At 34.3% G+C, this 26266-nt stretch overlaps 2 protein-coding genes and 1 long non-coding RNA gene across 6 annotated transcripts; all 3 read right to left on the reverse strand.

Moving 5' to 3' along the window:
• Positions 1–580: 580 nt before the first annotated feature.
• On the reverse strand, positions 581–7382 carry LOC113111218 (zinc finger protein 681-like). Of its 4 annotated transcripts, XR_003293287.1 has the most exons (7): positions 6929–7381; positions 6177–6613; positions 5998–6062; positions 3525–3641; positions 1919–2034; positions 1135–1778; positions 581–717 (listed from the first exon to the last, which is right to left on the reverse strand). XR_003293287.1 is itself a non-coding variant. In XM_026275788.1 (6 exons), exons 1-6 carry the CDS (start codon positions 7173–7175, stop codon positions 1399–1401), a joined length of 1362 nt encoding a protein of 453 aa, XP_026131573.1. In that variant the 5' UTR covers positions 7176–7381; the 3' UTR covers positions 833–1398. The 4 variants fall into 4 exon arrangements, 3 of the variants coding, with proteins under 3 accessions (XP_026131573.1, XP_026131574.1, XP_026131575.1); XM_026275788.1 differs by lacking the exon at positions 581–717 and having other exon boundaries at positions 833–1778; XM_026275789.1 differs by lacking the exons at positions 581–717; positions 3525–3641 and having other exon boundaries at positions 833–1778; positions 6929–7371.
• Positions 7383–9521: 2139 nt separating this feature from the next.
• Positions 9522–10253, reverse strand: LOC113111220 (uncharacterized). Its single transcript, XR_003293288.1, has 2 exons — positions 10042–10253; positions 9522–9834 (listed from the first exon to the last, which is right to left on the reverse strand). It is a non-coding gene; the product is annotated as an uncharacterized LOC113111220 (long non-coding RNA).
• A 50-nt stretch (positions 10254–10303) lies between these two features.
• On the reverse strand, positions 10304–16665 carry LOC113111219 (stress response protein NST1-like). Its single transcript, XM_026275791.1, has 4 exons — positions 16434–16665; positions 15673–16115; positions 15500–15561; positions 10304–11222 (listed from the first exon to the last, which is right to left on the reverse strand). Exons 1-4 carry the CDS (start codon positions 16612–16614, stop codon positions 10682–10684), a joined length of 1227 nt encoding a protein of 408 aa, XP_026131576.1. The 5' UTR covers positions 16615–16665; the 3' UTR covers positions 10304–10681.
• Positions 16666–26266: the final 9601 nt, after the last annotated feature.

A 26266-nucleotide genomic window follows, 5' to 3' on the forward strand; every position in this document is an offset into this window, starting at 1 on the left:
GTGAACTGTTCTTCGGTGGTTTACTAATACGGTGTATTCATTACTCCGTAAACACAGTCTGTATGACTCTTCAGCATCATTCACAGCCCGGGAGGCATGTGGGTTAGCAAGGCTAATCGTAATGTAGATTTCTATTGACTTTTGTATTGACATTAGAGCTGTGTGAATGCAAATGTGTGCTGTGTGGATTCTTTGTGGCGCAGCTCTCACAGTCACAGCTTTTCATTTGAAAAGGTCTCAACGTTTGGCGACAAGAAGTGACTGCTAATAAATTGAATTAGCAATTATGTTACAGAGGATGTGGAACATGTGTTGCCTGAATGGCATGTAAAATGTCTGCTTTTGGTGATTTTTCTGTTAAGAATTTAAAGAAAATGCCCTGGAAATGCTTTATCGGATCATAAAAAGGACAGTGGATCACTTCTGCCCCCTAGAGTTTGAGATGGTTAAAGTGTTTCATTTTAGATAAGATGGATTTTTTTTTCTTCATACACCAGAACACTCACATTGTGGTTCATTGCTGCTGCTTTCTATTTTATTTATTTCAGTCAATGGATGAATATACTTTATGGACAGAAAAAAAAATGTGTAATGTTTATGGTTTATTGAAATAGTCCTTTTAGATTACATTATGACACTGTGATATGATTGAACCTTTCAGTTGAACTAACATGTTGAATTTAATAAATTGCTGCCCATGAACTGAACTTCATAATCCTAAAAAAAAAAAAAAAAAAAAAAAAAAAAAAAGTTCATGTTTAGAAAGCGAAGATATAAGCAAAATTAAATAAGATTGTAAAAAACATGATCTTTTATTCATAAAAATTCACAGACAAAATTCACCCATAAAAAAATAAAAAAAATACTATAAACTGCAGTAATGTTTATACCTTCTATACTACCAGCTTAAAAAATAAGACCAAAGACATGTATGAAAATGAAACGCAATATTTTGTTTGCTTAAAAAAAAAAGTGTAATAAATAAGTTAGTACATTTTCTCATAAATATGCTAGCTAATACGAATTTAATATTAAGTAGAAGAAACAAGACAAACAGCTTTTTTCCAAGCAGAAAAAAAGATTTAAAATTGGTTCATTAAATAAAACATTACATGGTCAAAATGTGAGCCATACCTCAGTTCAGATGATTCAAGAAACTCAATCAGTTCTTCTGTGGAAAATGTACCACTGAAAGTGTTTTAAGGAGTTCAGGTAAAATTTCTGTGCAAAAAAAAAAAAAGATAAAACTTCACTTTTCTAGTGGTTGTGTTTTTAATGACACCGGATCAGACCTATCGATTGAAACATAACTATTGTAAAAAAATCATCTGCTGTCATTTTAGCCGTGAAAATATTTACCATGACGTTTACAGAAAACAACAGGTGCTCTTTAGGATTTCATGGTGCTTGCAGAGAGATAAGAACGCACTTTTTGAAGTGTCTGTTTCTTGCGCTGGAGTCAATAAACGTCTTCCCACAGCTCTGACAGATGTGAGGTCTCTCTCCCGTGTGGATCCTGACATGTGTGTTCAGGTGACTTGACTGTCTGAAGTTTTTCCCACAAAAGTTGCAGTGGTAGGGTTTCTCTCCAGAGTGAACTCGCAGATGAATTTTCAGCAGTCCTGGCGTGTTGAATCTTTTGCGGCACACGACACACAGATACTCTCCTGTACCGCGTGGATTTCCATGAACATCATGATGTGTCGGGTAGCTTTCAGACAGTTCCTCTTCATGCTGAACGTCCTCCAAACAAATGTCAGCCAGGTTTGTCTTGGACTCTGAGAAGTGACAAAATTAGACTTTTTGTTTATCCTGTGTGTCTAAAAGACAGGTGAAACAATATCTGACAAATCCTTTTTTTTTTTTTTTTATTAATAAATTAATTTTTTAAGTAGACTGTTCATTAAAATGCCCTTACGTGTTTGTTGTTCATCAAGTGTCACTTCTTCAAAGTGCCTCATCTTCTTTACTCTGCGAATTTCCTCATTTTCACTCTTATTTCTCTTGTTCCTTTCCTGCTGTGATTGTAATTTCCTTTGAAAAAAAGGAAAAAGAGAAAAGAAATATGTTACTTCAGAAAGACCAGAACTTAAAACAGATGTATTGATGATATTTATTGGGAAAAAGGCTTCTCTTTTCATCAGGTGATTCTCACAAACAAATGTCCAAATAATCTAAATGGTTAAACTTTTATGAGTTGAAGTTCTGTGCAAAAAATGCATTGCATATTATTAAAGAAAATATGTAGCAAATACAAAATAAGTTACTGTATGTTGACACCCCCCCATTGCAGTAATGAAGACCCCATTGTTGGAGATGAAAATTTAAAGTAAAAGTGAATGCATTTGATGCATTGCACTCACAGCTAAAAAAGAAAAAAAGAAAAACACAAGCACACTGCATGGCACTGCATCATTCCCATTTTATTTCAAAATTTGATTCCAAAACTTGGTCATTTATGAACTCTAAAGTAAATGTCAAGGAAGTTTTTACACTGAACACATTGAATGAATGTGAAAGTGCTAGTATTTCTGTTAGAAACTGCATGCAGTTTACTTTTTTAATGGAATATTTACATTCATTCATTTGGCAGATGTTGTAAAGTACATTAAATACACTGATTTTATCATCAAGTGGATTTTCTGGGAATCGTACCAATGACCTTGGCACTAGCTAGCGACATGCATAATCTTCCAGCTGAATAACAGGAATACAAGAATATTTTTGTGCATATCTCAGTGAATATTAAAACCAGCATAATGTTGAGCAGAGGAGGTGGTAGCTGGCACTGGAATGACTTGATTAATGTCTTCTTTAGTGTTGACTAAAACCTCCTGAAATGTTTGCTTTCTCCTGTAAGAGGCTGAATTCTGCCTCCACTTTATCTGCTGCCTTCTCAGTTCTATTGGGTTCAGATCTTTAGCGGATTTCACTTTCCCCTGCGATTTTCGTCTTTGATATCTACAAAAATTAGAAATATCAGTGAGTCAGTGTTAAGCTGATTCTAAAAAGCTCAATCTAAAACTGATTTTCACATTAAGACCACATCTAAGTGTGTATATTAGTTTGGTGTCTGTAAGATTTTTAGAAAGTCTCTCATGTTCACAGAGGCTGCATTTATTTAGTCAAAAATACAGTAAAATAAAGTTTTATGAAATATTCATACAATTTAAAATAACTTTTATTTGAATATATTTTCAAATATAATTAACTTGAAAATTGATAAATAATTAATTAATATAATTAACTTGATTCTTGTGCTGCTCTTTCTTGTAACAATGTTACATTTGGATTACATTTGGAACAATAGAAAGTTTCTATGAAATAATAATGTTTAATATTACTAAATGGCTTTACATTAATTTATTAACTATTTAACAGATCCCTGCAAAATAAAGTATTAATAATAAATAAAAAAAGAAAATGAAATCTTATTGATCCCAAATGTTTAAGTGTACTTAGTAATACAATGCATATGTACCTAACCTACAGTCAGGAATTTCCACATGTAAGCTGCAGTATACCTCTCTCTCTCCTTTTTCCTGTATGCCTCACGAAGCTCAGGATTCCTGTATACTTTCTGCTTGTGCTTTAGGGATCTAGCTTTTGCTGCAGCCTTCTTTTGCTCTTCATCTGCCAATCTAAACAACAGGAAAAATTTGGCCTTAAAATTAAACTATTGTAAGCATTTGCCTCTTTATGGAGGTGTCCCACTAGCCAACGCGTTGTCACATCTATATTCATGCTATCAATTTTTAGATATCATGTGTTTCCGGGGAATCGAACCCCCAACCTAGTGCTTGATCATGCAGTGCTCTTCCAATTGAGCTACAGGAACATTGAATGTCCACATCTACAGACTATATTAGCTAGAATCTCACTCTTTTCTTTAAGAGCTCTCTCACATGCACAGGTTAAGAAGAGAAGGTGGTTAACAGGCTACATCGCTGCCTCTGACTTCCTTTGCCCTGTTAATGAGTGAGATTTCATTAATCCATCCAGGTCTTATCGTAGATGCAATGTAGGAATACTCCTTAAAACTTGTTGCTACACAATCACAATGGAAAACAATTAGTCTTGCTGGGGAAAAAAATGTCAGACATGCTGGATATTGTCAGAGACTAAGCAGGGTCATTAACTCCGTAGGATGTTGAGTCACTGAGGCTATTAGTACCCACCTACTGAGGAATGTGGAATCACACACACATCAAAATACCGGGAAACTTGCTGAAAAACTGGCTAGTGGGATGCCAGCCCCTGCATTTGCATGCTTAATACTTAAAAGGATTGTGCGGTTTAGCGCAACTGCCTTTTAGCTCAGACTATTAATTACAATTTTCCAACTTATTGCTTAAATGAATAATAACATTCAAGATTTTTTTTATCAATACTTTCACCCAGCAAGGAAGCATTAAACTGATCAACAGTGATGGTACATTTACAAAAGATGTACAATGTTACAAAAGATTTAATTTTAAACAAAGGAAATTATTTTAATCAAATAACTGCAAATCTGCATATTAGAAAGGTTCACTGAAGACTGGAGTAATGGCTGTTGAAAATTCTAATAAATGACATTCTAAAATATATAAAAATACAAAACAGTCATTTCAAATTGTAACACTATTTTACAACTTAAGTGTTTTGACTGCATTTTAGATAAAAACTTATGGACCTCAAATTTGTTAACAATAGTGTTTATTTTATTTAATAATGTTTAGGTAAAAGTATTAATATTAATTATGCTTTAACATTAAGCTCTCATTGATGCAATCCAGTGCTCACATTCCAGTTTAAAAGTATTAATTAATTAATTTAATTTTTCTAGGCACACAAAGCGCTTAATGTTGAGATGTTGAGATGAAATGTATGTTGAGATGGAGAAATGATTGAGAAATATGTGCAACAGTAAAGAAAGTCACCGACTGAAATTGGAAGCAATAACGACAGTAATATAACTAACAGTAAAGTAACATGTCTGTAGTGTACTTGATCTAGAAATGTTTTGTTGTGTCTGTGAGAATCACCCAGGATGAGCAGCACAAAACAAAAGCATCAAAAACGATTCCATGACAGCTGAAGTTTATTTGAAAGTAACTATTTTCCCCTTCTTTTTTATTCCTTTTTTTTAGATATTGTTTTTAATGTTTTTATAACAATGCAGACAGACTGAAAGAGAAACGAAATCATATTTAAGAAATGATTTTATAATTTTATAATCCGTAAAGGGTAATTCAATTAACAAATCATGTGTAAAAGTTTATATAACTTTGATAAATTGCCTTAATCTTTTAAACAACTAAAAATACAGTGTTCAAACTAGTGATCAGACATTTTTCAGACATTTCTGCTTCTTGTAAATACTACTGTGTAATTTGTACATTATGTTTTGACAGTCATTGATGCAGTGAAATTCAAATGATGTGATTTTGAAAACAGATAAATGGTAAGGAATTTTTTTATTTATTTTTTAGCCAGCAAATATTCAGTGAAGAGCCCATGAGTGTGTTACGTTGATGTTTTTAGTTGTAATATTTCAACCTTTGTTTTAGACGGATGAGATAACATGCATGAGTGGTGAACAATGTTTGCAGTTTTGGGTAAGTGAAATACTTTTTGCATAGTTCATTATACCTAATAACAGAATGAAGTGTATTTTGTGGCTTAAATAAATCACATTACAATTTTATATTCAGATGTCATAAACTCATTGATTTTGAATATCAAGTTTTTTAGGGGTTTTCATAACAGTTTTTAAAGGTTTTTTTTTTATCGTCTCATGACTTTTTTTATTCAAACCCATAAAAATAAAGATCCTGTAGTGAATAGCTAAAAAGCACAGTTTTTACATTATTACTCTTTAGCAGATTTTGACTCAACACTTACATTTTTGACAGGCGAAGGATTTGTGTAGTCTAGCTAGTGCATGTTTGATTTCACTACAAAATGTCAACTCTGATCGCCACAGATGAAACAGTGAAGAGTATATTTGAGTACCTGTCTCTTGTCTGGACCAGCTCCATCTGATGCTTCGTCAGCATCTCTTGATTTCTAAGGGGCAGCTGTAAAACAATGACATCCACCAACTCACATTTTTGTACAAGGTTGTTTTATAACACAATGAGAATAATAATATTTCACTTTAAGAGGCATTTTCTACATATAGACAGACTTACATTAAATGTTTGTGTCTCATGTCTGGGCGAGCCAATGTGGCTAACTTTGACTTTGTTGACGTCAGTGGAAGCATTACTGGCCTCTGAATCATCGAAATCTTGTTTTGTGATGTTCTGCTGTATTTGACAGGTAGTTCCTGTTTCAGTTTTAGTTTCTGGCTCATTCTTAATCCGAGCTACTTTTTCAATAAAGTGACAATTACTCTCACTACTGTCCATCACTTGGGTTTCAGTGTCTTTGCTGGGCGTCTGATCATGATAAATGTCCACACATGTTGATAAAGATGCTGATTCACTGCAAACAGGCATGTCCTCTTCGTTCTCCTCGGGGTGTGTATAAACTTCTAGCTTCAGCTGCATCTCTGTATCTTTCGAGTCCTCTGAAAATGTCTGGGTGCATTTCTGTCCTTGAGTCTCAGAGGAGCGAGATTGCGTTTCTATACGAATAAAAACAGTAAATAATCATAGGTAAATGTTAGGTGTGTACCGTATATATGACAAGAGTATATTAGCAAAACCGATAGTCGTGTAAAAAAAGAACGCTGCATAAAATAAATGGCGTGGTATTGTTGTTGGCATGATGTAAACCTCAATGAGTTTACATCTCAGTGAGCTGTAAACTATACTTAAAGACGTGTGACTGGTGTAAAGTGCTTAGGTAAACACATTAAAACCTTCATTATTTGTGTTTATGAAAACCATAACATGACAATAATAAGTATTAGAATGAGATTTAGGGTGAACTGACTAACCAGAGTCCATCTGAACTCCTGTCTGCTGCAGTCTCCTCTTGAGCAGCTCAACCTCCAGTCTGGAGCGACACATCTCCTCATTATACTCTGAAAATACGTCTTCCACAGCCTTAAATATCTCCTGTGCAGCTAATGTTAATCTCTCTGTCAGAAAAACACTTAAAACCTGCAGTTTAGACATTGTGCGTTGATGAAATGTCACTGAAGAGTATATCCACCTCTTACTTCCACATCCATAACGTTTCATCTATTGTTGTGTCAGCGCTCATCCTGCTGTAGCTCGTTAACAATCAGTGCCACCTGCTGGTCTGGATGTGCAACTCTGCTTTATTCATACACACACTTTACTATTTTCCACATGAACTCAGCTATCTTTAGTAAGACCATGAGAAAAGATTTAAATTATAGTTACATAATTTGGTTGAAATCAAACTTTGATGCTTGTTTATCTCTTAAATAAATTTTGAGACTTTAGCCTTGATTTCACAGAAAGGGTCACATATACAGGTGCTGGTGATATAATTAGAATATCATCAAAAAGTTGATTTATTTAACTAATTCCATTCAAAAACTGAAACTTGTATATTATAAAAAATGAAAAGTATGAGCATGTACAGCACTCGATACTTAGTTGGGGCTCCTTTTGCCTGAATTACTGCAGCAATGTGGCGTGGCATGGAGTTGATCAGTCTGTGGCACTGCTGAGGTGTTATGAGAGCCCAGGTTGATCTGATATGGTCCTTAAACCAGGAACTGGAAGTCCTGTTGGAAAATGAAATCTGCGTCTCCATAAAGTTGGTCAGCTGCAGGAAGCAAGAAGTGCTCTGAAACTTCCTGGTATATGGCTGTGTTGACCTTGGACCTCAGAAAACACAGTGGACCAACACCAGCAGATGACATGGCACTGCAAACCATCAGACTGTGGAAATTTTACACTAAACCTCAAGCAACGGTGATTGTGCACTTCTCCTCTCTTCTTCCAGACTCTGGGACCCTGATATGCAAAAATTACTTTCATCAGAGAACATTACTGTGGACCACTCAGCAGCAGTCCAGTCCTTTTTGAAGCGAGATGCTTCTGATGCTGTCTGTTGTTCAAGAGTGGATTGACACAAAGAATGCGATAGCTGAAACCCATGTCTTGCATACGTCTGTGCGTAGTGGTTCTTGAAGCACTGACTCCAGTTGCAGTCCACTTTTTGTGAATCTCCCCCACATTTTTGAATGGGTTTTGTTTGACAATCCTCTCCAGGGTGTGGTTATCCTATTCCTTGTACTCTTTTTTCTACCACATCTTTTTCCTCCTTTCGCCTCTCTATTAATGTGCATTTACAAAGAGCTCTGTGAACAGCCAGCCTCTTTTGCAATGACCTGTTGTGTCTTGCCCTCCTTGTATACAAGGTGTCAATGGTCGTCTTTTAGACAACTGTCAGGTCAGCAGTCTTCCCCATGATTGTGTAGACTACAGAACTAGACTGAGAGACCATATAAAGGCTTTGCAGGTGTTTTGAGTTAATTAGCTGATTAGAGTATGGCACCAGGTGTCTTGAATATTGAACCTTTTCACAATATTCAAATTTTCTGAGATACTGAATTTGGGTTCCTTAATTGTCAGTTATAATCATAAAAATTAAAAGAAATAAACATTTGAAATTTAGCAGTCTGTGTGTAATGAATGAATATAATATACAGTTTCACTTTTTGAATGTAATTAGTGAGATCAACATTTTAATGATTTTCTAATTATGACCAGCACCTGTAGAAAAAAAAAATTCTGATACTAACAAACTGCATAACTAATATATATATATATATATATATATATATATATATATATATATATATATATATATATATATATATTATCCGTTACTAATGGCAAATTACCAGTGTTTAATTTATCAATTTATTACAGTTTTGCCACAAAAAAAATTTATAAAATAATTTTACTGTTAAATAATTCGATTTACCAGGCAGAATCAATATTTCCAGAGGGCTGTAAAATAATGTTTTCCTTTAATGACTGTTCATCTATGTTAAAAAGCCCTTTTGGTCCATTACAAGCTATAATTGGATAACACAGTGACCAAACCATGCTATTTTGATGCAAGAATTAAAGATTTGAGGAAAAATGTCTGCCACATAATCTGTCTCTCTCTCTCTCCTCAGCAAACCAATTCACATCCTTTGACTTCAAAATAACATTTCGCATCATTTTTTCTTCCTTTGCTTTCTGTTACCATGGAAACATGAATGTAATTGCATCTTTTATAACACATTTATGGTAGTTGTTGAAAAATAGGAACCTAAACATGTTGAAACTATAATGACTGTAGTAAAAAGGGGTTGTCTTATTTTTCCTATAAATTATTTACCATCAGTCTAAAATATCATTATCATAGTTTGTGATACTGTACTGAATGCAATGGTAAAATGTTATTAATTTTAATAAGGGCCAATATACTTTGATGGCAACCAAATCATCTGAGCACAACCAATGCATGTTATTTCTGACAGATATATTTTATAAAACATAAATTAAATGTACATTTCAATTACTTTTACTTAAATTACACCACACTAGAGAAAGGGGTAGAAATAGATTAATAATTTTTTTTTATTTTTTATTATTGTCTTGTATTATCAATGTTTTATCCATCAACAGAGAGGTTAATATGTCCATGAAATATGTGGACTGGTTCCACTAGCTCAACATCATAAGTCTTGGGCCAGAAAACAAAAAAAAAAAAAAAAAAAAACTGCTGACTCCATGCAGCTCAAGAAACTTCATTCACAGTCCTCCGCCAGTTAATGGTTCAAGAACTTCTACCACTTGGTTCCAAACATCACTTGGTAGGATTGGTTTACAGGACAGCGTTATCCCTGAGAATTTCTATCTGCAAATCCTGAAATTACACAATAATAAATACCGCTTTTTTACCACTTAATTATTATTGGCATATTCTTTTTAAAGCTGGACCCCATTCCAATACAATTCACAAGCTCCGGGCACATTGTCCCAGCCCCGTTTTCATAATGCTTGCTTAATATTAAATTTAACTTTTTAGTTTTCAAATTAATTTCAAATTAAAATTTGCTGATAATTTACTCACCCCCTTGTCATCCAAGATGTTTACATCTTTCTTTCTTCAGTCGAAAATAAATTATGGTTTTTGATGAAACATTCCTGGATTATTCTCCTTATGGTGGACTTCAACGGCTAGCAAACGGTTGAAAGACAAGATTACAGTTTCAGTGCAGCTTTAAAGGGCTCTACACGATACCTGACGAGGAAATAAGGGTTTTATCTAGTGAAACGATCTGTCATTTTCTAAAAAAAAAAAAAAAAAAAAAGTGTATATATATATATATATATATATATAAATATATGTATAACTTTCACTGGATGAGGACTTTGATAATTTAGTGAGAAATGCTTGGAAGAAGATTAAAGCGTCTTTGCTTAAATGTGTTGCATTCTGTACTTTTTGGCAACCAATAAACCAGTGACAATCAGGCTCTGCTTCTCTAAGGATCCAGTTTCCTTCTATAGAGCTTTAAAAGTGGATTGAAGTTCTTTTAGAAGTGGGCCATCAAAATCTATTCATCTTCAAACTTTTTCCAGACCTCAAGCTTTTAAAGTTGCTTGTTAACATGGAGTACAACAATGGATGAAGTCTAACAATGTCCAACTTTTCGGCATCAGCCAGAATTTTTTCTCTCATCTGTAACACTGCCATCCGTTTTGCAGATTTAGTTCCAGCTGTACGATTCAGAGCCAAAATTTGTATGTGCAGTGTCTGTAAGAAATTTTGTCTTGTTTCTTTTTTCCCTCTTTTGCGATGCATCTCTTTCACGAATTTGTCTTTTCTTCTCTTCTCCCATCCTCTCTCGCTCTTCTCTTTTCTTTATCCTATCATACTCCCGTTTCTTAATCCTCTCTTCTTCTGTTAAGACTTTCGTTTTTTTAGGTGGCAGAGGGTTATCATCAGCTTTACACTGATGTCGTAACTTCTTTTTGGTTCTGAATCTTCTCTGTCTCTCACAATTATTATCCTTATCGATTTCTAAAGATGTAGCAGTCCTCTTTCTTCTATACTCTCTTGCAGCTTCAAAAGCCCTGAACTCAGCAAATTTTACAGGGTCTTTTTCCAGACGTTCCCTCCAGGCCTGACTATATCTTGCTCTGTCGGGTTTCTGCTTGCCAGATTTTGACACTTCATCCTGACAGAGAGTCGGTTCACTTTTCTTACTTTTACAGTCAGAGACACAGGGCAGGATTTTCAAAGACATTCTGAAATAAAAATGATATTTTATATATAGGAATTATATAATATATATTACATCATATCACAGACAATTTGGACAAACACAGGAATTCATCTAAAGATCATACATTACATAACAATCCATCTACTTCTAAAATTATGAGAAATTATGAGAAGAAAAAGATTAGAATTATTCATCAAAATCAAGAATGTTAGAAACAGAACCTGAATGGGTAGTTTTTAATGGGATTGACATTTATTCTCTTTAGCATGCAGTGTAAAGCACTTCACTCAGTTTCCTGCCCATTCAGTTATAGTGAAGAACAAATTTATCAGGGCTTCTGCAGGATTTTTAAGCTCAAATTTAAGACTTTTCTAAACCTTTTTTAAGACCTGAACACATAAAATTAATATCATAAGAGCGGGGTAGGGCAATGTCTATAGTACCATATAATGTAGCATAAAATACCATAAAATGACATCATTTACAGTTCAGTACACTTATAAAACTTTAAATTTCAGCCTTTAAAGTAAATTAGTATTAATTAATATATTACTTTAAACAATTATCATCAATAAATTATTATATCAATTACATAACAAATTAGGAGTGTGAAATATTGATAAAAAATCTCCAAAATATTCTGGGATTTTATCGATAACTATAATTAGATGATATTTTGCTGTGTTATTGTGCTGATATCTTAAGGACTATTGTGGACAGCTGACTCCTGATTTTTTTTATATTCTTCATATTCTGTGTGGTCATTTCACAGCAGTAACAGCAGTTTTTCTAAAAGTGTGCATCTTTTTAAGTCAGATTCTTGCTTTTGGGTTGTTACCAAGCAAATTAAATCAGCATCAACAGAATTTAGAGGAAACACAGAAGCTGCATTAGAAGTGTCATTTATATGCATTTACACACTGTTTAATGCAGCGCATTAACCTCCATGTGCAGGTTAATGTACATGGAATACATTAACCTGCAGTTACAAATGCATGAATATTTTTTTATATTTTAAACATAAAATATTGAAAACTTATGTTTGAAATTATAAAAAAAAGTGAAAAAATACCTTAAATGTGAATTTAAAACCTCCAGTAGCGGCAGTACTGTTAGTAAGTAAGTCATTATGATTGAACCGAATCATTGTGGCTGTGTTTGAAATTAATATATATACAGTACAGACCAAAAGTTTGGAAACATTACTATTTTTAATGTTTTTGAAAGAAGTTTCTTCTGCTCATCAAGCCTGCATTTATTTGATCAAAAATACAGAAAAAAATTTAATACTGTGATATATTATAACAATTTAAAATAATTGTTTTTAAATGTATTATACTTTAAATTATCATTTATTTCTGTGATGCAAAGCTGAATTTTTAGGATCATTATCACATGATATCATTCTAATATGATGATTCATTATCAAAGTTGGAAACAGTTCTGCTGCTTAATATTTTTTCAGAACATGTGATACTTTTTTTAGGATACTTTGATGAATAAAAAATTAAAAAAAAAAAGAAGCAGCAGCTATGTTTTTAAAACATAAATATTTTGTAATAACAATATACACTACTGGTCAGTAATTTGGGGTCAGTCATTTTTTTTCTTTCTTTTTTTTAATAAAATCATTACTTTTATTCAGCAAGGATGTATTAAATTGATAAAAAGTGATAGTAAAGAAAATATATTATTAGAATATATATATTATTAGAATTTTTTTATTTTATTTTGAATAAATGCAGTTCTTTTTTAACCTTTTATTCATCAAATATATTAGACAGCAGAACTGTTTCCAACACTCATAATAAATCAGAATATTAGAATGATTTCTAAATGATCATGTGATAGACTGGATGTTACATGTGACACTGAAGGCTGGAGTAATGATGCTGAAAATTCAGCTTTGCATCACAGGAATAAATTATTTTTTTAAGTATATTCAAATAGAAAACTATTATTTTAAGTTGTAATAATATTTCACAATGTTACATTTTTTTCTGTATTTTTGATCAAATAAATGCAGGCTTGATGAGCAGAAGAAACTTCTTTCAAAAACATTAAAAATAGTAATGTTTACAAACCTTTGGTCTGTACTGTATATATATATATATATATATATATATATATATATTATTTTTATTTTTTTTTGAGAAATAGAGAAAAAACAGGAAATATACTGTCTAAAACTTAATATCTTAATATTAACTACTTGTTTATTTTACTGTTGTAAAAAATCAATATCACATTTGTAATCATGCATACTTTTTATGAATAAATAACGTTATACTCATAATATCAAATAGCACATCATTAAAACTACAGTTACGATATTATCACAGGCCATACATATTGCACACTCTATGTTTAGATTTTTATAATGCATTGTCTTCTTATCGATCCACCAGTCCACATTTAAAGCTCTGCGTGTTTGCTGGGTAAATACATTACATCGATTATCGCATTTTTCTGAACTCTGAACAAAACAACAGTTGTATTAAAAATGCTCATTCATTCTCTCCCAGCAAGTGGAGCGTTTGGTAGAAGAAATATAACTTTCCTTGGTAACAGCAGAACACAACGCAGCGCAGCACTCGACTTTAAATGTGCAGGGCTCATGTTTATTCAATCAGATCAAAACGTTAGCCTTCTGAAGTTTAATCGTCACATTCAGCAATATCACAATTCTAGTCTTTCCGTCCCCAAATTTAAAGACCGCTTGAAATCATAATTAATACATCCTTGTACAATTTAAGACAATTTAAGGACTTAAATTTGATACAACCAAATTTAAGACTTAAGACCCCGCAGGAACCCTGTTTATACATAACATACGATACGTGTTAGATACGTTATTGTGTCTGACAGACAACATATCGAAGCCACTCAGGCCTGCATGTTCTCTTTCTTTTCAGAAAGCGATGACTAGGCATATGCTGGTATCAAATTTTCGTGTTACAATTAATTGCTAATGTTTTTATTACGGTATATGGTATTATAGCAATACTGAAATTTAGTTTTAAAAAAGTGGTCATAATACAGTATAACAGGTTAAATATTTTTTTCCTTATAACAAAAATAACTGAACATTTAAATACAATAAAGCAATACAGAAAAATATATAAAGTTAAAAGTTTTACACAGATTAAAGTGCAAAAGAACTATAAAGACCAATCAGTATCACTTTACAATAAGACCTCATTAGTTAACCATCAACATTCACAATGAGCAATTGCTACATTTGCTATAGAATTTATTAATCTTTGTTAAAAAATACAAATCTTATTAGTTCATATTAGCTCATTACATAACACAGCTGCAACTGCAATTTTAACAACGTGAATACCTAAGATTAATGAATGTTCAGAAGAATTTTTCTAATGAATTAACTAATGTTAACTAATGAAGCCCTGATGTCAAGTGTGAATGAACAATAAAGAATAAAACAGTTTCAAACAATATCTACGGCATGTTGTTGTAATCCAGATTAAAATGAAAAAAAAAAAAAAAGTTTGAAAATAAATAGCCTATTTAGTCGAAATATTTAAGTATTTGGAGCTGTGATGAACACCATAGCGAATCCACAAAATCTGAATGGCTATTTAAAATTATTAAAATATATTTTAGAAAGTAGCACAGCAGCTTTATTTAAGGGGTTTCCAGGGTAAGGGCTGCATTTTCTGCAGTTTAGTGCCATCTGCTGTCAGAGAGTGAATGTGCTTTCATTATTTTTAGACTCAAGTATTCAGTGAAGAGATTGATGCCCGTGAGAGTGTTATGTTGATATTTTAAGTTCTAATATTCCAACCAGCAGCCAGTCTAAGCTTTTGGCAGACATGAAATCATACATGAACTATGTTTGAATTTTGGGTACAGAATTATAAAAAGTGCCAGAGACATGTGAAATGAGTGTTGCATAGTTAATTATGCTTATTTTACGGAATTAAGTCGATTTACAAAAATACATTCACTTGCTTAAATACAAATAAAAGTAAAAAAAATTTTACTTAGAGACTGACATGCTGTCAAAAATGCCACATTTGGCTGATGTAAATTGGTTGTCTAATTTAATTTAATTTAACTTTTATCAAGAAAGGAGTGGTTTTGATGCACAAAGTAGTATCTTATAACAAAAATCTTTTATTTAAACCAACGAAGATGCAGATCCTGTTGTAAATAATGGTGAAAATCACTTTTTTTCCTGTTATTCCATTATTAATCCTTAGCAGAATTTGTCTTGACTACAAAATGTCAACTCAGATAGGCACAGATGAAACAGTAAAACATTTATTCAAGTACCTCTCTCTTATCTGGGCCAGCTCCAGCTGATGCTGCGACAACATCTCTTGATTGAGGGGCAGCTGTAAAACAATGACATCTCACATTTATGGATAAAAGTGTCTTAAAATACAACAAAAATAGTAGTACTTCATTTTAAGAGACATTTATTTTGCACTTATAGACAGACTTACATTAAATATCTGTGTCTCATGTCTGGGCGAGCCTATGTGGCTAACTTTGACTTTGTTGACGTCAGTGGAAACATCACTGACGCCTGAATCATCCGAGCCATGATTTGTGATGTTATGCTCAATTTGACAGGTGATGTATGTTTCTGGCTCATTCTTAATCCGAGCTGCTTGTTCAATAAAGTAACAATTACTCTCACTACTGTCCATCACTTGGGTTTCAGTGTCTTTGCTGGGTGTCTGATCATGATAAATGTCCACACATGGGGATACAGATGTTGATTCACTGCACACAGGCATGTCCTCTTCATTCTCCTCCTCCTTTGTACAAATATCTAAGATCATATGCATTGCTGTATCTTTCAAGTCATGATCAGATTTCCAGTCCTCTGAAAGTGTCTGGGTGTATTTCTGTCCTTGACTCTCAGAGGAGCAAAGCTGCGTTACTACATGAATAAACATAATAAATAAACAAACACTCAGTTCTTAAAGATTATAAGAGTTCAGGGATTGTATAAGTGATTTCAGGTATGGCAAACGTAAATTAGTCAAACTGATACGTGAATAACAAAGAACGCTACATTCACAATAAAAAAAAATGGCAAAGTGTTCTTCATTGGCTCTTTTGGCATGATCTAAACATCTCAATAATCTAATATTAAGGGCTGGGGTAAAAACATTTAAGTCTTAATTATTTGTGTTTATAAAAACCATAACATGACAGTAATAAGTATTAGAATGAGATTTAGGATGAACTGACTAACCAGAGTCCATCTGAACTCCTGTCTGCTGCAGTCTTCTCTTGAGCAGCGCAACCTCCAGTCTGGAGCGACACATCTCCTCATTATACTCTGAAAATACGTCTTCCACAGCCTTAAGAATTTCCTGCGCAGCTAATGTTAATCTCTCTGTCAGAAAAACACCTAAAACCTGCAGTTTAGACATTGTGCGTTGATGAAATGTCACTGAAGAGTCTTTCCACCTCTTATTTCAACATTGTCTGCGCTGATTCTGCTGTAGCTTGTTGATAATCAGCGCCACCTGCTGGTCTGGATGTGCGCTGAACATACTGTATGGTCACTGTTCATCTGCCCTTCGGTCCATTACAAACTATAAATCAAACACACTGGACAAATCCTTACCAGACCATATAATTTTGATTCAAGTGTTCAAGGTTTGAGGAACAAATATATACACCTCATAATCTCTTTCTCTCCCCTCAATTCACAGCCTTTAGCTTCAAAACAACTCCTTTTTTCTTCCTCTCCCTGTCACTTTCGGTTATCACGGAAACATGAATGTAATAGGATATCTATAAGTACATTTATGTAAAAAAAAAAAAAAAAAAAAATATTTAGGAAGTATAATGACTGTAATAAAAAGGATTTTCTTAATCTTTATATAGCTTTTAGCATGAATCTACAAAATTTCCACCAAAATACCATAATCACAGTTGTGTTAGCCTACTGTACTATTTGTTTGAAAGTGAAAGTGACATTCAGCCAAGTATGGTGACCCATACTCAGAATTTGTGCTCTGCATTTAACCCATCCGAAATGGACACACACAGAGTAGTTAACACACACACACACACTGTGAGCACACACCCGGAGCAGTGGGCAGCCATTTATGCTGCGGCGCCCGGGGAGCAGTTGGGGGTTCGATGCCTTGCTCAAGGGCACCTAAGTCGTGGTATTGAAGGTGGAGAGAGAGCTGTTCATGCACTACCGCCACCCACAATTCCGTCCGGCCCGAGACTAGAACCCACAACCCTTCGATTGGGAGTCCGACGCTCTAACCATTAGGCCACGACTTCCCCTTAAGGGCCATTAGATTTAGATGAAAACCAAATCAATTGAGCTATTCTTTCAACCGTCTTTAGAAGCAGGTTTATAAAACCTTTTTTAAAAATCACCTAAAAGGAGTTCAAATTTAAGAAATTGCCTTAGATACTCTAAAATATTGACACTTGAGTTTATGCCATGTTAGGGGAGAGAAATGGTACAATTCCACATGCACTGAAACACACAGGAGTTCCTGGAGTGTGTGTGCAGTTGAGAGCAGGTTTATAGTGCAGTGGATGGTGAAGAATAAGTCATTGTTTGACAGGGCCAGCTGTCCGCTCCACTCTTCCTCACGACAGGCCTTGCCTAGCCACCTGCCTACTATTCTCCAACTATGGTCACAAACTCTCTCTTCAGACCACCTCAGATTAGTGCCAAACACATTACTTTACTGCTAATTGCCATTTTGTATTATTCAGTAAAAAAGAAAAAAGAAAAAAAGTAGCCAGATGCTCTTGAATAATTCTCAAAGAACTAAATATTATGACTTAAAGAATATGCACTACCATTCAAAAATGTTATGTCAATAAAGTTTATTTTTTATATATTTTATTTATACTTTTATTCATATTTTATATTTTCGAAACAAATGAATACTTTTATTAAGCCAGGGTGCATTCAAATGATCAAAAGTGACAGTACAGACATGTATAATGTTAAGAACAGTTTCAGTCTTAAATTTGACACAGTTTCACAGATTGTCCCTTTGTGAGTGAGAACCAAATCAGCTTTTTAGAATGATTTCTGAAGGATCATGTGACACTGAAGCCTGGAGTGATGGCTGCTGAAAATTATGTTTGTGAAGTAATCAAGTAAATAAATATATATTTTGAATAGTAATAATATTTCACATTATTACCATTTTACTGTGCAGCCTTGTTGAGCATATGAGAATTCAGAAGGTTGTGTGTGTGAGAGGCAGTATAGAACATTTTGTTTAATAAATATATAAATAAAAACATGCATTTAAAAAAAAAATTATCTAAACATTTTAATCTACATTTACATTACATGTATTCATTTAGCAGACGCTTTTATCCAAAGCGACTTACAGATGAAATAATCTATTGTATGAAAGAAGATAAAATACATTTCTAAGAATGTATCATGAAAAAATATCAGAGGGTTGTTTTCAGTTATGTGTTGCATCAGCATTGCAAATCAGTCAGAACTCTTTGGGTTATTTAAAACACAATGATCCAAGCAAGACTGGTGCACAAAAAAAATGCTTAGTGTCTGAGCAGTGACACATCAGATGCCACTGTGCTGGCATGAACATGCCACAGACATGTCAGCACAACTACCACATAACTGTCATTCTGTGTCATCCCAACGCCCCACAAAAACACTCTGGAGCATGCCACTCGGACTGGTGACTCATAAAACTCAGTTCTGTCATAAACAAGCCTTCATGCTTTGAAACAATGAGTATGAAGGTTGTGTTATGACTTTGTGAGTAGCCTCCTTGACTGGAACCTGTCTTTGTTCATCAAGTTATTGAAGTCCGGGATATGCCTGGTATCTGTGTCACTTTCCAAGATTTGCATTCCAGTGACTGGGATGTTTACACTAGATCCTGTTTATGTCTCTTCATGTAAGAGTAACCGTATCTGCATCATGGGTATTCTCACCCCGTCTTCAATGTTGTCTAACTATTTGGTCTCTCCAGAAACCAGAGTGCTAAATTTGTGCTCCTGTTGACATGGGAGAAGGTCACTGGAGCCCAGAGTCAGATATAAACATTGAGGGACAAACAGAGAAGCTTGTAGGCCATATTTTTACCCACTGATAAAGCCTGGGACGAGGCTCAACTTTCCTTAACGTCCCAACTGGAATCCAGACATGGAAAACAAACAAAATTAGGACCATTGCCGGGATAGTTTCCACAGAAAACATTTGAATGCGGTCCCATCCCGGCCCCACCTTTTCAAACGAATGTCATATGCAAATAATGATAACAAATGTTTATATCAAAAAGCGTCTTGATTCCTATGCATTCATCTATGGAATGATCGCCATTAACTGCTGAGAATGAAAAATATCCTCCGATATACTGGAATGAGGAGGATGCATGCCTTTGAAATCTATATTTCAAATTCCAAAGACTAATATTAGGTACATTCACTGTAGAGAAACAAATTTTAAAGGATGCTATTCCAGGATGTTCATGGCATTGAGGCATCACTGTAGGTCTGTGGGTGATAATCAAATGGAATTCCGCTGGAACACACACCCTGTTATGTGGAAAACACAGAATAGACTTCCAAACTTGATCTTGACTGGCACTGCAAACGATTCATAGGGAGGTCAAAGGTGATCCATTTTTAGCATTAATTAGCCTACACTACGAGAAAATGCAGAGTTCTTTTTTCCATAAAGTCTCTTGAAGGGAATTGAAGACTGTTACAGGATTTAATGAGGCTGTCAGCTGTTCTATGATGCTCTTGTCAAGAGGTGTTTCCACCAGCTTCCTACACGGACAGCCGCCGTGATGGTGCTCTTAGAAAGTGATGTATCGTTAACGGCTTGTCTGGTCTATTTAAATGACCCATGAGAGGCCACAGTCACATTGCCAGAGTTCAAGAAGGTGATTAAAAGTTAGCCATATGACTTCTTGTAGAATAACATGCTAATTTGACACTGTATTACTTAAGGAAATAATTTATCTCTGAATGAGCTGAACGAAAGGATGACGTTTCTAATTTTATAAAAATGAGAGGAATCATTTGTAAATATATTAGTTTCCATTAGGACATACCAAACTACAGTTCAAATGTAATATTATACAGTTTAAAGTCAAACTTATATTCAGCAAGAAAGCATTAAATTCAAATCCTAAACAACTGTCTCAGTTTCCACAAAAAAAAAAAAAAAAATATTCCTCCACAACTGTTTTTAACATTTAGAGTCAGTTATTCTCCCTTGAAAAATGTGCGTTTGGGGCTGGAATGTCAGTCTTTGTTTTAGTTTGAGAACCCCACCCACTGACAGTTACCCAATTGTATTTTGGCACCCCGGGTTGCCAGTTGGCAGAAACCAAAGTGTATTTCATTCAATTCATTATCAAGTGTATACGTTCTTGTTTGTGTCATCAATCTGGCAACCTGCGTGTCCGTCAAGAGGAGGAGGGGCCGGGTGCAAAAAACCCTCTCCAATATTTTGAATTTGGACTGTAATACCTAGTCCAACTAACCAGTGTCAATCCTACATACAGCACCTTTAAGAAATATTTCTTGAGCACCAAATCAGTACACAACATAAGCTATTTAAATAAAATGTAGTTATTTTAAATGTCAATCATATTATAAATTATGTCCGTAATTATATTTAAGAATATTACTGTATTTATATTTTTAATCAAATAAATGAAGCCCATGTCAATATTTGACATTGCAAAAAAATAACTTCTAAAATTCTGAGGTGTTGAGAATTGAGTCGAACCCAAAGTGTAGTTGACATATCTGGCAAAGTTAAAAAAAGTACATAGGCACAAAAGCTAGATTTTGCATATGCCCAAAGGTTTTCAGAAACTGTGCAAAAATCCCTTTATAAATCCCAGTAGGGAAGATTGTGTGTACGTGGATCTCCACATCGACTCCTCCCAGAAATCACTAACTTACAATGCCTTATTTTACTATGCATAACCAGTCATCTGAATACCATTTCTATGCATATTCCCATCCACGATACCATGATTAACACCGTCAAAGGTACAAGACATTAATGCGATAGTTAACCCAAAAAGGAAAATTCTGTCATTATTTACTCACTCTCATGTTGTTCCAAACCCATAAGACACGTTCATCTTTGGAACACAAATTAAGATATTTTTGATGTAATCAGAGTCCTCTGACTCTCCATAGACAGCAAGGAAACAACCACCATCAAGGTCCAGAAATGTAGAAAGAAGATGGGTAAAATAATCCATGTGACATCAGGGGTTCAATCGCAATTTTATGAAGCTACGAGAATACTTTTTGTGCACACACACAAAAAAAACCAACAACAAAAAAATGACTTTATTCAACAATTCGTCTCATCCGCGTCACCCTAGCGCCATTTCGGAGAGTTTCCCCTGAATGTAAATTATGTATGCTGTTTTGTGTTAGCTGAGCCATGCAAAAACATTGCTTTTTGTTCAAATCAAAGTGTAAATGACGTAAACAAACTATCCATGTGGCTTTTCAAGTTGTATCCTTCAAATACAATGGTATTTTTCATTATGTTGTGGAGATGCTTTCACACTACATCAACATCTCTGTGTAGCTGTGGTCGTACAATAGCTATTATTCAAACCAGACAGTAGACCATTCCACCAAATCCAGCAGTGTCCTCCACAATATCAAAGTAAGTGCGCATCATTGACCAGTTCTCGCTAAAAAATATTTTCTCTCAGCATGAGATGTGCAGTTTAGATTAAATATAAATTATTGTGTACTCCTTGCTGCCATTAAAACATAACATTCCACAGGAAAAGTAATCAAGCGCATCCATTACTAATAGGCTATGTCTAAATTCATATTATTTTGGTTTAACTTCTGCATAATGACTTTATGTAATCTCCATTAATGAGAGTGGATATTTAATACACAAGTGTATGATGAAATCCAAACAGTTTACTTCATTACTTCTCTCTCTCCAACAATCGAGCAGAAAACACAAGCAGAACGCTAAATGATCGTTACACACTTGACTATGTGACTCGTGTATTTGAAAAAGAGGTGAAGGCAACACATATTAAAGCAGAAAATAAGGTGGTGTCAAAGTTTATTCATTTCAGACATTCCATGAAGCGTTTCTTTTCGGAGAGTTCGACTCATTGAACCAGTTCAAATAGCAGATTAATCGGTTCCTGGTGTTATTAAGCAATAATGTCACTATGCATAACAACACTGAAACATTCAAACAAAACGTTATCTGCTGATAATTGCCTTTCATTCACTTAGAGCTGCAGTCTGTAAGTTTTGCCTCTTTGTTGCCATCTCTGTTTGAAAACCTGCAATTGCAGCTGTTTGTGGGATGATCTTCCTTCCGTGGGTTGTGTGCCGATGTAGACAAAACATGCTACCTATCTGTTTGTGCTACCAAAAATATATTTGCATTGTTTTAAGGGTATAGGTGTGGACGAGTAGGGGTAGGTATGGACATGAAAAAAATACAGTGACTGAGAGAGCTCAACGCGCCTCAAATAGAAAAAAAAACACTTCATCAATTTTTCAACACATGCTGCAAATGCTCACAACACAACCAATAATAAAAAAAAAAACACTGCAAATGCTCACAACTCAACCAAATTAAGAAACACACTGCAAATGCTCACAACACACTCAGAAACTTGCTGCAAATAAAATTCAGTTGTGAGCATTTGCAGTGCATTTCTTTATTTGTTTGCCTTGGGAGCATTTGCAGCACCTGCTGTCAAACTGAAGATGTTTTTTTGATTTGCTGGTGTTTTTCTGTCTGCATGTGTTTTCTGATGTTGCGGCTCATTGAGCTTTTCTTGGCCACCATAAAAAAAGCCTCAAACCACATGAATAAGGTGCTGGTAGCACAATCTGATAGGTAGCATTTTTTTGCTATTAATTTGTGCTACCTTTTTTCTAATGGGAGGTAGCACAATCTGAGTGGGTAGCAAAAATCGTCAGAACCCAGCTCAAAAGAATAATTCATTGAAGTATCGTCACTCGAGTGCTATCAGTGAGGCTTTCACTTCATCTGTTATTGACTATCCTGAGATTTGAACTCTATATTTTTATTAGGAAATATCTAATAGGAAATAACTATTCTTATATTTTATTTTTACATGTAGTTTTATTTGTTTCCAATTTTTCTTATCTTATGAGAACCCAAGCAAGCAATGTGTATTTTATTTTTTTAAGGTTAGCCTACTGTATATATATTTTTTGCATCATGCATTAATGCAGAACGGTCAAACAGAATATGGATGTATTCTTCTTTCCGTTCCTACAGTGGGGCCGATTTGTTTGTGGTCTCTTGGAGAGGGGCATTTACTAACAGTGAGTAGCGTGCCACCGAGGGGTGAGGCAGTCATGGTGCTCAGAGAGCCAGGATCATTCCTGTGACTTAACATGACACCACTTGCACTAAGACACCGACAGCTGCACACGCACATGCTTTCCATTCTGTTTGTTGTAGAGGATTATAACCTGATAAAAGAGACCAGTGACTATCGTATTGTAAGGCCCTGTCCACTACTGTTTCTTTCTGACTGAGAGCCCTAAAGACAGTACAAACACAGGTACTGGTCAGTGTTATTTGAGTAATATTTTTATGCTATTATAGCATTTCGTTTTATTTGTATATTTATTTAAATATGAATCATATATATAAAACAATTCATTTCATTTAAGTTTAAGTAATTTTGCATTTTTTTATATAAAAATTTTATATTTATCTTAATTTCAGTCATTTTAGTACTTCAATTTATTATTATTCTTTTAGATTGTTGCATCAAAATTTGTAAGTTTTTCATGTAATATTGTATTTTATTTCAGCCTTTTCAACTAATGAATATATATATATATATATATATATATATATATATATATATATATATATATATATATATATATATATATATATTTTGCATTGTAAAAGACAAACTGATGAGAACACAGACTTACAAATGTTTTGACAGAGGGGCAGACAGATAAACAGACCCCGGTCAGTTTCTAGTGCCTTTTTCAGTACTTAAATTGGCCCCCAAAAATATTTAGACATAAAAACATTTCAAAATGTATAAATCCATAGATGATAAAATATTAAGACCAAGCAGCATTTGCAAACATGTTATACTAGATTTCGCTTTTTTTGTCCTTCTGTGAAATAAATGGCATTTCCTTTCAATTTTGATCTTACATAATCACAATCATACATTTTAAAGTGCGTCTCAAGTGTCCAAACACTGTGGGGCCACTGTATTTGACGAGGCGTGCTTAGAAGTCCCTGACAAACACCCCTGAACCTGTTGCTAGACCAGCTCTGCGCTGCGCTCCAGAGGATCCAAGCATCTGTTCCAGCCACTACTCACTCTCCTAAAAGCAATAACGGAGGCCATAATATCTTTAGGGGTTCGAGGGCCAAATATGAGTGAAGAGTGAGCATTCCATGGCTAATGCAGCCACGTTCTGGGCATTTCTTCACAAGAAGCCAATTCCCCCTCTCTCCTCCTCCCATTCTGCCAGCTGTCCTGCAATGTGCTGCTGCTTGTCAGTGAAGAGAAGTGGTGCACTGTTTTCAGTGACAGGGCAGCACACCATGTCGCCTTACACCTAAGACCCACTCAAATAGACAGATATCATCTGTCTGGTCCAGGATCTACTCAATCCCCTGTGATAAACCTGTGTTTCTAGTGTTCTAGCCGGTAGTCAGGCACACTTGAACTTGATACAGCTCATTGTGATTTTAAGTAGGTGAAGTCGATGAAAACTATTGATTGCGTAGTGATTGGTACCTCATGTAAGAGTTTTAAAGTTAAGAAATGGTGAATACAATGTTAATGATTTAGTCGATTCAAAAAAGTGGACTGTGATCTGTAACAGCAACAGGTTCTACCATTTGAGTGAATTTTTGTTTTTTTAAATGTCATGAATCATGATGCCAAGATATTGCTGGTGTTTGGCAGTGCATTGCTATGCTGCTCTGTTTGTCTTCATCTGACTAAAGCAGTGGTAAATATATTATGGTCTGGTTCCTAGATGTGATTTGTATTCTTCTTTTTTTTTTTTCTTGATTTTTATTTTCCCCAAGTAAGAAATGGAGGGGAAAATAACATCATCAAATTCTCTGGAATCTTTTATTGACATTTCTTAAATAGTTTTACTTTATGTTAACAAAACTGCTTACCTCCCTCCCTCCCTAAAAATAAATAAATAAATAAATAAAATAAAATGTTATGTGGTGTATTTTATGAACGATTAGTTGTGATCATTATTATTATAATTTTTATTAAAACCATTTTACTTTGAAAATGTGTAATACAATTTCTTAAAATTATTATTAAGATTTATTAATTATACATTTCGAAGATTCATATTTAAGATTCATTAAAACATCATCAAATAGTCTATGAATATTTTACTGGTATTTCTTAAATATACCACTGTATATGTTAACAAAACTGCTTGACTGCTAATAATAATATTAATTTTAAAAAAAATGAAAAAAAATATGATAATGTTATTTGGTGTGACTAACCAACATTTATGAAGTATTAGTTGAGGTTATTATTGTTTTTAAAACAACGTTACAGAAACTTTTTTCTATTCTATTCTTTTTTTTTTTTTTTTTACTGTATAATGTTATTCTGAACTATATGAAACCAATGTGAATACAAAGAATGATGTACATTTCTCAGATTTACTTATTTATTTAAAAAAGATTTTATCACAGACATTCTTATTTGGGACACACCTTTTGAGCAAGACAACTGTGTTATATCATTAGCAACCTGACCTCTTTACCAAAAATGCTGAGAAAGTGCTTTCCTCTTCAAGAAGAGTTCCTGGGTGGTGTGTGTGTGTGTGGTTGCATGGACCTGTCACCCTGCCATCCTCTGTTTCTGCTGACAGTAGGCTGAGGGAAGGTCCGGGGTGAGTGACTCGGACACACTGCTCTCCTGCAGCCTGGACAGCCACAGAGGCCCCATTGTGCTCCTCAACCATCAGTGATCATCCATCACATTTTAACCTGACAGCCAACTGCACAGCCTCCTAATCCTGCCAAGGATGGAA

Source organism: Carassius auratus, chromosome 11 (assembly GCF_003368295.1).
Source record: "Carassius auratus strain Wakin chromosome 11, ASM336829v1, whole genome shotgun sequence".
Lineage (NCBI taxonomy): Eukaryota > Metazoa > Chordata > Actinopteri > Cypriniformes > Cyprinidae > Carassius > Carassius auratus.

Coding starts and splice junctions, on each gene's coding strand:
- LOC113111219 (XM_026275791.1), bottom strand. CDS start 16,614: ATGTCTAAACTGCAGGTTTTAGGTGTTTTTCTGACAGAGAGATTAACA. Junction 16,116..16,433: donor AGGAGTTCAGATGGACTCTG/GTTAGTCAGTTC, acceptor TTATTCATGTAG/TAACGCAGCTTTGCTCCTCT. Junction 11,223..15,499: donor CTGGCCCAGATAAGAGAGAG/GTACTTGAATAA, acceptor TTTTTATTTCAG/AATGTCTTTGAAAATCCTGC.
- LOC113111218 (XM_026275788.1), bottom strand. CDS start 7,175: ATGAAACGTTATGGATGTGGAAGTAAGAGGTGGATATACTCTTCAGTG. Junction 6,063..6,176: donor ATGAGACACAAACATTTAAT/GTAAGTCTGTCT, acceptor ATTGTTTTACAG/CTGCCCCTTAGAAATCAAGA. Junction 1,779..1,918: donor ACTTGATGAACAACAAACAC/GTAAGGGCATTT, acceptor GTCACTTCTCAG/AGTCCAAGACAAACCTGGCT.